The 10,163-nt window shown below is 45.3% G+C and overlaps 1 protein-coding gene and 1 long non-coding RNA gene across 2 annotated transcripts; one reads left to right on the top strand and one right to left on the bottom strand.

The window, feature by feature from the left end:
• Window positions 1-1,564: 1,564 nt before the first annotated feature.
• LOC131905052 (uncharacterized) lies at window positions 1,565-5,540 on the bottom strand. Its single transcript, XR_009377840.1, has 2 exons — window positions 5,411-5,540; window positions 1,565-1,735 (listed from the first exon to the last, which is right to left on the bottom strand). It is a non-coding gene; the product is annotated as an uncharacterized LOC131905052 (long non-coding RNA).
• Window positions 5,541-5,617: 77 nt separating this feature from the next.
• Window positions 5,618-9,821, top strand: LOC131905051 (PRAME family member 11-like). Its single transcript, XM_059256008.1, has 3 exons — window positions 5,618-5,843; window positions 8,874-9,185; window positions 9,313-9,821. Exons 1-3 carry the CDS (start codon window positions 5,752-5,754, stop codon window positions 9,563-9,565), a joined length of 657 nt encoding a protein of 218 aa, XP_059111991.1. The 5' UTR covers window positions 5,618-5,751; the 3' UTR covers window positions 9,566-9,821.
• The last annotated feature ends 342 nt before the right edge of the window (window positions 9,822-10,163 follow it).

Genomic DNA, 10,163 nt, shown 5'->3' with positions numbered 1-10,163 from the left:
AACTGCCCTGAAAGTCATGATGTCTGGGTTTCTGATCTGAGGCCAGACATTGTCTTTTTTGGCAGGGACTGGGGGGAATGTTAGTTCTGTGCACTGAGAAATGAAATCCAAAGGAGTGATTGTTCCTCAAGAGGACATAGGACAATGAATCTGTGTGTTGAGAGTGGAATATGATGTAGGAGGTCCAGATTACAGGGGTCAAAGTTGGGAAACTTTGGGAAACAGTGGGCCCATGAAAAGGGATCATGTCAAAGCACCTTTTACTAAGTATTGCCATTTTGACTTCATACTCCATTTTACCTGTAGGGTGAAACAGAGTTCAGGTTCCCAAACTTTACATAGGGGACCTGGGAACTTTCCAATTGCTGACCAAGCTCCTTCTTTTATTTTATATTATATTTTTTAAAGATTTATTTATTTATTATGTACGCAGTGTTCTGTTTGCATGTATCCCTTCAGGCCAGAAGAGGGAGCCAGATCTCATTACAGATGATTGTGAGCCACCATGTGGGTGCTGAGAATTCAACTCAGGACCTCTGGAAGAACAGCCAGTACTCTTAGACTCTGAGCCATCTCTCCAGCCCATAGGAAAGTCTTTTTTTTTTTTTTTTGGTTTTTCGAGACAGGGTTTCTCTGTGTAGTTTTGTGCCTTTCCTGGGAACTCACTTTGTAGACCAGGTTAGCCTGGAACTCACAGAGATCTGCCTGCCTCTGCCTCCCGAGTGCTGGGATTAAAAGCATGCGCTACCACCGCCTGGCCCAAGCTCCTTCTTAAACAATAGAAACTGTCTATTTTGCCCCTTAGTTCTCTAAGACAAGATGGCTGTACCTAATAACAAAAAGAACAAATTGATTGGTTGGACATTCTGTGTTGCTTGACTGTTGCTGTGGGATATTTGATAACACTGTGAAGCTCTAAGACTGTGTTAAGAAAATTAAACTTAGGTCAGGGGACAGAGCCGTGACTACTTGACCAGAATTAGCCACAGAGAAGCCACGAATATGAATAAAGAGACAGACAGGAAGAAGTAAGGAGGGACTTAGAGATTCAAGATCTTTGTGGTTTAGGATAAGTGGAGAGACACTTCTCTTATGGTCCTCTAACCAAAAAAGGAATGTCAGTTGCTTGCTTTTCAGTTTCTCTGATCTAGCAGATTGTCACCCCAACATCTGACTCCCGACTCTTTACTGGTAACTAGAAGGATAGAGACTCAGATGGTAGTTATAGTATCAGTAGATTCAGTTGCAGCCCCTATACTGACAGAAAAATAACAGGTGATAATGATGGCATACCTAGAGAAACCCCTAATCCCCGAATCCTGATTGGTGAAAAATGTAACTATAATGTGGCAAGGAATGTTTGTGGGTTTCGTGTTTATGAACCCAGCTTCTGTTCTGGTTTGGGGGCTACCAGGAGAAACAAGGCTCCCATTCCTGTCGCGCAGCTCAGATCCATCAGTGACCCTCTTATGTGGTAATTTATTAAAGACTTTGGAACCCACAAGTGTTGTCTCTCTCCTTCCTCATGGCTCAAAACAGACCGGTAAAACACGGAGACAGAATCTTAAGATTCAAATATAATTCTGGTCATCTAAGAGGCTTCTGGCTGCACAGTGTAAGGAAATAATTTTCCCTGAATGCAGTTTTGGCTCAATGGGAAACTGGAGGCTCCCTCTCTGACGTCCATCTTGGATATTATCCTGGTCACCTGTTTTAAGGTGTTGGGATCTTGTGTCTGTGGAGAACGGGAAGGTTTTGTGCTTTCTGATCAGTGAAGATGAGGTCTAAGAACTGAAGACCTCCAAATACATTGCAACCAGGATCTGTGGTTGAAGCCCAATAGGTAGATGGGTACCTAACACACAGGAACCCCCGTGAGATCCCCATCACTACACAAACAACAGGTGGGGACATATACTTAAAGTCCCAGCTGGACTGCACCATAACAAAAAGCTGGCTTTTCTCTCTGTCTTTGTTGTTGTCTTTGAGACATGGACTCACTAATCAGTCCTGGCCAGCCTGGACCTTGCTGTTTTCAAACTCATGGAGATCCTCCTAGCTCTGTGTCCAAAATCCTAGGATTAAAGGAATACAATACCTGTGGTGATATTGTGCACCTTAATTTATCTGTGGTCAGAGAACAGGACAGCCACTAGATAGACATAGAGGCCAGAACATGGTGGCACACACACCTTTAACCCAAGCATTCTGGAGGCAGAGATCCATCCAGATCTCTGAGTTCAAAGCCACACTGGAAGCACTCAGACATGGTGACACACACCTTCAATCTTCAATCCCAGGAAGTGATGGCAGGAAGAGGAATTGTATATAAGGCATGAAAACCAGGAGTCTGGTTAAGCTTTTTTTTTTTTTTTTTTTTTTGAGCTGAGGACCGAACCCAAGGCCTTGTGTTTGCTAGCAAGCTCTCTACCACTGAGCTAAATGCCCAACCCTTTTTTTTTTTTTTTTTTTGAGCTGGTTAAGCTTTTAGGCTTTTAGCAGCAGTTCAGCTGAGATTTATTCGGATGAGGACTCAGAGGCTTCCACTCTGAGGAAACAGAGTCAGCTGAGGAATTGGCAAGGTGAGATGGCTGTGCTTTGTTCTGCTTCTCTGATCTTTCAGCCTTCACCCCAATATCTGGCTCCTGTGTTTTTTATTAAGATCCTTTAAGATTCGTGTCACAAACACCAGCTACAGGAGGCGTCCTGGAAGTTTGTGTGTTTCTAAGTCTTGCTCTCTTCCTAAGCTGGTCTCCTACTCTTCAAACCAGACTTAGTCAAATATGCAATCCTTCTGTCTCAGCCTCTCTACAGGGAGTTAATCTAAATTAAGACAACCTGCTTTTCTGGCTAGGGTGGTGTATACCTTTAATCCCAGCCCTTGGGAAAAGAGCAAGGGGGGGTGTCTCTGTGAGTTCAAGGCTATCCTAGTCTACATAGTGAGTTTTAGGGCATCCAGGGCTACTTAGAAAGACACTGTCTTAAATAAAAAGAAAAGCCTGGTGGTGGTACATGCCTTTAATCTCAGCACTCCAGAGGCAGAGTTAGGCAGACTGGGTCTCTGAGTTGAGGGTATCCTTGTCTCCAGAGTTCCAAGACAGCCAAGGCTACATAGAGAAACCCAGTCTGAAAAAACAAAACAAAAAACAAACAACCAAAGAAAGAAGACAGAGACAGAGAGAGAGAGAGAGAGAGAGAGAGAGAGAGAGAGAGAGAGAGAACAAGGAGGGAAAGAATGTAGTCATCTTTCTTTTATTTTTTGAGACAACTCTATTATGTAGCTCTGGCTTTTCAGGAACTCACTATGTAGACCAGGCTGGCTAGCCTTGATACTACAGGGCCTTCAACTCCCAGAGATCCTCCTGCCTCTGCCTCTGGAGAGGTAGGATTAAAAGTGTGTAAGTCTTTATGCCCTACGGCATTACTTTTATCTCTTTGTTTTGTTTTGCTTTATTGGGGTAGGATTTGAATACACAGCTTTTGCAGGCCCTGGAACTCACCATGGAGAGAACAGCTGTCCTCAGACTCATAGAGATCAACCTGTGACTGCCTCCTGAGTGATGGGGTTAGAGGTATTCACCACCACTCCTGGTATTCCCTTTTCTTTTGGAAGTGTGGTATTGCACCTGTGGTTTTTTGTTTGTTTTGTTTTTGTTTTTCCTTTTTGTTTTTCGAGACAGGGTTTCTCTGTGTAGTTTTGTGCCTGTCCTGGATCTTGCTCTGTAGACCAGGCTGGCCTTGAACTCACAGAGATCTGCCTGCCTCTTCCTCCGGAGTGCTGGGATTAAAGGAGTGTGCCACCATCACCCGGCCCCCCTGGGATCTCTTATGTGTTAGGTGAGTGTGCTTAAGTTGGCCTAGCTCTCTAGGTAGTAAAATTTTGGCTGGGCGGTGGTGGTACACGCCTTTAATCCCAGCACTCAGGAGGCAGAGCCAGGTGAATCTCTGTGAGTTAAGAGGCCAGCCTGGGCTACGAAGTGAGTTCCAGGAAAGGCGCAAAGCTAAGTAGAGAAATCCTGTCTCGAAAAACCAAAAAAAAAAAAAAAATTTGTTGTTGACTGGGTGTGGTGGCAGACTCCTTTAGTCCCAGCCCTGGGAGGCAGAGCCAGGTGGATGTCTCAGTTGGAGGCAGGCCTTGTCTACAGAAAGAGTTCCAGGACACCAAGGGCTGTTATACAGTTTTACAGAGAAGTCTTGTCTTGAAAAATCAAAACAAAAGAAACAAAATTGTTGTTGTTGGGTTTTTGTTTGCTTGCTTTAGTTTTTGTTTTTGAGAAAAGGTTTCTCTGTGTAGCTCTGGATGTCCTGGAACTCTCTCTGTAGACCAGTCTGGACTCCAACTAAGAGATGCCTCTGGCTCTGCTTCCAAGGGTTGGAATTAAAGGTGTGCCTCCAACCACACCTCACTCTTGTTGTTCTAAGTGTCTAACCTCTAGCAGTGGCTGTCTAGAACTCACAATCTAGACCAGGCACATCTTTGGCTTTGGCCTCACAGAGATCTTCCTGCCTCTGCCTCTAGAGTGCTGGGATTAAAGGTGTGCCATTCGGTGCAGCAGCTTCTGTCTTGAGGCAGGGTCTTCCTACATGCCAAGGCTGGTGATGAGCTCACTGTGTACAGGCCCTGAATTTATGATTCTTCTGTCTCAGCGTCCCCAGTAGCTGAGACTATAAGCCCAGTTCCCACCATAGAGGTTTCCAGCCTTGTGCATTCTAATCCACAGCTCTGCAGGCCAAATTGTTCTCCAGTTTTGGGTCCCAGCTCAAACTATATTATGAGACCCTGTCCCAACAAATACGGGTAAATAAATTGGGCTTTGAGGCTCACTCTTGTAAGGGCAGCATTTTGAAGATAGAGACAGGGGACATGCTGTCTATCTTAGGCTACTTAGAAAATTCTAGGTCAAATTGGGATATATAAAGTTCCTTCCTGAAAAGAAAAATTCCAGGGGAAAGGAAGGAAGGAAGGAAGGGAAATGTTCTGCAGTGAATTCATGAATGCGTTCTTGTCTCAGCCCCTAGTCTCCATACATTCTGTCATGAGGGTGATCAATTAAAGCAATCTGGACACACCTAATCACAATTAGGATTAAATGGATAGAGTCTCAACCAATTTGATGACGTGGCACCCTTTGGTTGGTGCATAAGACTGTAAACAGAAGTAAAATGAGTAAGTAAAAGCCCAAATGAGCCAGAGGAGACACTTGGAATCTTGAAGTCACCTGCTGTCCCTTCTGGGAATAGGGACCCTTCACCAGTGCCTGTGTCTGGTAAGTCCCTCACCTATATGAGGACACGCAGCCCAGCCACTCCCTACTGGGGACATGAAACCACGGCTGAATCAGAAAATTCTCTTTCTCTGTCTTCTGATGAGCAGATTGGAGACTGGTTTTGGCTCCAAGGGCAGCTTTACCTTCATTTCAAATGTTGTTTGTTAAGTCATGGTTTGTTTTCTTGAGAGGTTTTGCTGTGATTTCCTAGACTGGCCTGACTGTGGCCATGTGGCTCCAGTTGGCTGGAATTGTAATCCTCCTGCTTCTGTCTTTCTGGAATGTTGAAGTTACAAGAATGTGTCTGCCCTGCCTCAGCCTTCTAATTCTGGAATTTCTGGCTAGTTAAATTCTTTTCTCTCTTTCTATTTTTCAGTCCAAATTAATATTTATGGCTTTTAAAGATAATTTTTAAGATTTTGCTTTATTTCATGTGAGTAGGTGATTTGCCTACGTTTGTGTATTGGTACCACGTATTTGTCTGATGCCTCAAGAGGTCAGAGGAAACATGAGACCCCTGGGACTGGAGATATCTTTCATTTGGGCCACCATGATGGTGCTGGAAACCAAACCCAGGTCCTCTGCCAGAGCCATCATTCCAGTCCTGATTTCTGATTTCGTTGTTGTTGTTGCTGATGTTGGTTTTGTTATTTTAAAGCAGGGTCTCCTGTGGCCCAGGCTAACTAGAATTTATACGGAGCTGAGATGACTTTGAGTCATCCATCCTCCTGACTCCACCTCCTGAGTGCTGGAAAGGGAGGTTTGGACCAAGGTGGCCCCTTTGTAGAGTGCTGAGCACAGAACCTCCAGGGCCTCCTTTGAGTTAGGTACTCATGTCCCCCAGGTTGTACCTTCAGCACCTGCCTTTTAAAGTTAAGATGCAGTGTAAACGTGGATTTGTTAATGGACAATGACCCCGAAAACTTCAAATTGGGAGGAGTTCAAGGGAGAAGATCCCCAAAATATTTATTTTTGAAAGGGTCTCATTGTGTAGTCCTGGTTGTCCTGAACCCTATGTGGATCAGGCTAGTCTTGAAAGACAGAAATCTTAGGCCTTCACTAGCAGGTCTGGGTGATCTTTGATTTCTATTCTTTTTAAGAGGTTCTCTAGTAGCTCATGTTAATCTCATTCTCTGTTTTCAGGCTCTACCTACCACCCACCCACCCCACCCTGGGATTGGAGTCCTGAGTTATTCTGTTGTTCATTTTTATAAGCCACAGGGTTTCTGAGTTGCCCTGGCTGTCCAGGACTCACTATATCAGCCTGGCCTTGAACTCAAGAGATTCACCTGCCTCTGCCTGCCTAGTGCTGGCATTAAAGGCTTGTGCCACCACAACCCAGTTTGAGACTTTTTTTTCTTGATTTTTCAAAGACAGGGTTTCTCTGTTTAGTCCTTGCTGTCCTGGAACTCACTTTGTAGTCCAGGATGGCCTTGAACTCAAAGTACTGCCTGCCTCTGCCTCCCAAGTGCTGGGATTAAAGACCTGTGCCACCACCGCCTGGCCATGATTTTCTTTTTTGATGGTTTTATCAGTTTGTATTCTTTTTACCAATATTTGATGGATGCTGGTTTATGTCTAAGTGTTTGCCTGAACATATGTCTACACCACATGTGTGCCTATGAAAGACATAAGATGGGGTCAGGTCCCCTGGAACTGGACTGACATATTGTTACAGGTAGCACACCTAAAATGGTTCCCAGATACACGTTACAGCCAATTGAAAGTCTTTATAGGAGCCAGCTGGGACCACACTGAAATATTCCAGAGACTCAGGTGTGGCCTGAGTGGGATGGTTTAACATCTGGCATCTTACTTACCAGCTGCAGGGAGGAGATTGGATCTTCCAAAAGGATGGAGTCTAACAGAAGCTAAGATAAGCAGTTAGCTGGAGGGGTTCCAACACAAACAGGCTAAGATAAGATAGGACATCCTGACCTTGGCTTCCTAGGATAGTGTTAGGTCATTTTCCATGGGCTTCTTCATCATAGAGATCAAATTCTAGTTAATCCTGAAATGGCCTCAGCAAAAATACAAGCTGTAAGGATCTTTGAGTTGTCTTGCTTTTTGAGATATGGTGCAAGCTGCCTTGTGGGTATTAGGAATCTAGCCCAGGTCCTCTACAATAGCAGCCAGGGCTCTAAGTGAATGCATTATGTCCTCAGCTCCTTATTGTAAATGAACATTTCCTTTTACATGGGACTCAAGAATAATAGTGGGAAGAGAATTGGCAAACAGGGAATTACACTAACCTTACTTACTGTGGCAACTGAGGCTGTTAGGTTGAAAGGTATGTCAGCTAGGACCTCTGATAAGGGGAACTTGGTAAGACCCTGTAATAAATTCAAATTTAAAGGTACAGAGTGGGTGCCGGGCGGTGGTGGCCCACGCCTTTAATCCCAGCACTCGGGAGGCAGAGGCAGGCAGATCTCTGTGAGTTCAAGGCCAGCCTGTGCAACCAAGCAAGTTCCAGGAAAGGCGCAAAGCTACACAGAAAAACCCTGTCTTAACCAAAAAAAAAAAGGTACAGAGTGGGTGACACTCAGACTTGAAGGACCGAGCTGAGGCATGAGGCTCTTCAGTAGCTGGCTAGCCTGGGGTACATAGGGAGACCTTCTGTCTAAATGAGATAGAAGCCTGGGGTGGAGGTGCTTGCTTTGAATCCCAGCACTATCAGGGAGTGGTAGGCAGATCTCATTAAACACAAATCTAAGAAATGGAAAAGTAACTGGGCAGCGTTTGCACACACCTTGCATGCCAGCACTTGGGAAGCAGTGCTGGAAGCAGAACACAGTGGATCTCTGAGTTCCAGGTGAGCCTGGTCCACACAGAGTTCTAGGACAGCCAGGGCTGCACAAAGAAACCCTATTTTCAACTCCCCCCCATCTCACATACACACACACACAAACAGGGATATGAAATGCAGTTAGAGCTAACACTAGAGGGTGTTTTCTCACATGTCTTCCCTGACATTGCATGCAAAATGCAGGTCCTCTTGGGGACAGTCCCCAGCTTCTCCAGCTGTCCCTAACACTGGTGCTTACCTGTCCTCATTGCTGTTTGAAAGACTTGTTTCACCTCAGTTCCTGTGCTTGTGATGGACACTGTCCTGGTCTCAGGTGAGTGTCACATTTGCAATTCTCCTGCCTCATCTTCCCAAACACTGAGAGAGGACTCAGTACTTAAAACAAAAGTAACTGCACCCATTTCACAGATTGTTCCAGCCAGGTCCCATTAGTTGAAGACAGAATGAAGGAAGACTTCACAGCGAACAGTTAATTTTCCTTTGAGGATCTTTATGGAGAGATGGTTCACCCTAAAAGAATGAAGCTCCACTCTCTCCAGGTTGCCCACTCCCCAGTGGAATAGGATTCAGGGCAGCAGGGGTTGGGGTTGGGCAACCCCATGGCTTTCACATGGCTGAATCACAGTCCACCATGCTGCCTGGAGGGACCTGTGGCTCTGAGAGCAGCAGATAGAGTCAAATGGGAAAACCAGGTTTCTACTGTCCACAGTGACTCTAACCCTGAGGTGATTTCTGTAATGGAGGAGCCAAGGCCTTCCTGAGCTTTGCTCTGAAGGATGTCTTTCTGGATGCTTCCACAGGATCCATCTACCTGAACTCCTCAAGATGAGCTTCCAGGCTATGCCCACACTCCAGCAGCTTGCCATGCAGGGGCTTCTGGCAGATCAAGACTTGGCCATCTCTGCTCTGGAGGAACTTCCCACAATGTTGTTCCCACCACTCTTTGAGGAGGCCTTCATTGAGAGAAGAACAAAGGTTGTGAAGGCCATGGTAGTATCTTGGCCCTTCCCCTGCCTCCCTCTTGGGGCGCTGATGTGCCAAGCCAAAGTGGATAACTTCCAGGCTGTGCTGGATGGAATGGATTGGCTGAATAACCATAATGTTTGGCCTAGGTGAGTGAGTCTGTGTGGAGGAAAGGCTATGGGTGGAATTCAAAGGGAATGTAATGGAGGGAGGTTGAGATATGAGATCTATTAGATTATAATTGTCACCTGAACCTCCTTCCTTTCTGACCCACAGGAGGTGTAGACTACAAGTGCTCAGTTTGCAGGATGTCTATGATAACTTCTGGGAAGGATGTGTTGGAAAAAAGTCTACTTGGTGGACCGAACAAGTAGATCCCACCTCAGAGGGAAAGAAGCAGCAATTGAAGGTGGTAGCTGAATATATCATGTTCCTCACTCTCAAGGACTACAATAGTGCCTTCATGCTGTGGCTCAGACAGAGAAGAGATACCATGCGGATCTGTTTTTTCAGGGTGCTTCGGAAATAAAATAAGTGAGGCCAGAGAGAGGAGTTGGATCTCTGAGGATGTCTCTGGATGTGCTGGGACTTATGTCCTTGAAAGATCAGTCTGTGTTCTTAAGCCTCTTGACATCTCTCCAGTCCTAAAATAATGAAGACAGGGTCTCATTTTGTGACATGGACAGGCTTGGAACTCATGATGTAGAAACTTCTGGCCCTAAACACATAGATTGGCCAGTTAGAGAACATTGAAATTAAAGAAGCACACAGCCATGGCTGACAAATTATTTGTTTTTCATTTTGATGTTTTAATTTGTTTGCCCAGAAAAAAATAAAGTGACAATACTATTTCTGCCTCTTGATGTGATAAGTGTGAGCAGCCATCATATATCATATCCCATTCCTTTTTTGAAATAGGGATTACTCTGTAGTTCTTGAATGGCCTAGAACTCTTCATGCAGACCAGGCTAGCCTCAAACTCACAGAAATACTCCTGCTTCTCCCTTTCAGATGCTGGGATTAAAGGTCTGTGGGACCAAACCAGGCTCAGCTCCCAGTCATCACTTCATTTCTCTACCCACTGTGCTGGGCTGGTATGCTCTGGACCCACCTCCTTGGCACAGTTC

Source organism: Peromyscus eremicus, chromosome 2 (genome assembly GCF_949786415.1).
Source record: "Peromyscus eremicus chromosome 2, PerEre_H2_v1, whole genome shotgun sequence".
Classification (NCBI taxonomy): Eukaryota; Metazoa; Chordata; class Mammalia; order Rodentia; family Cricetidae; genus Peromyscus; species Peromyscus eremicus.
This window is presented reverse-complemented; position numbering and strand designations above follow the sequence as displayed.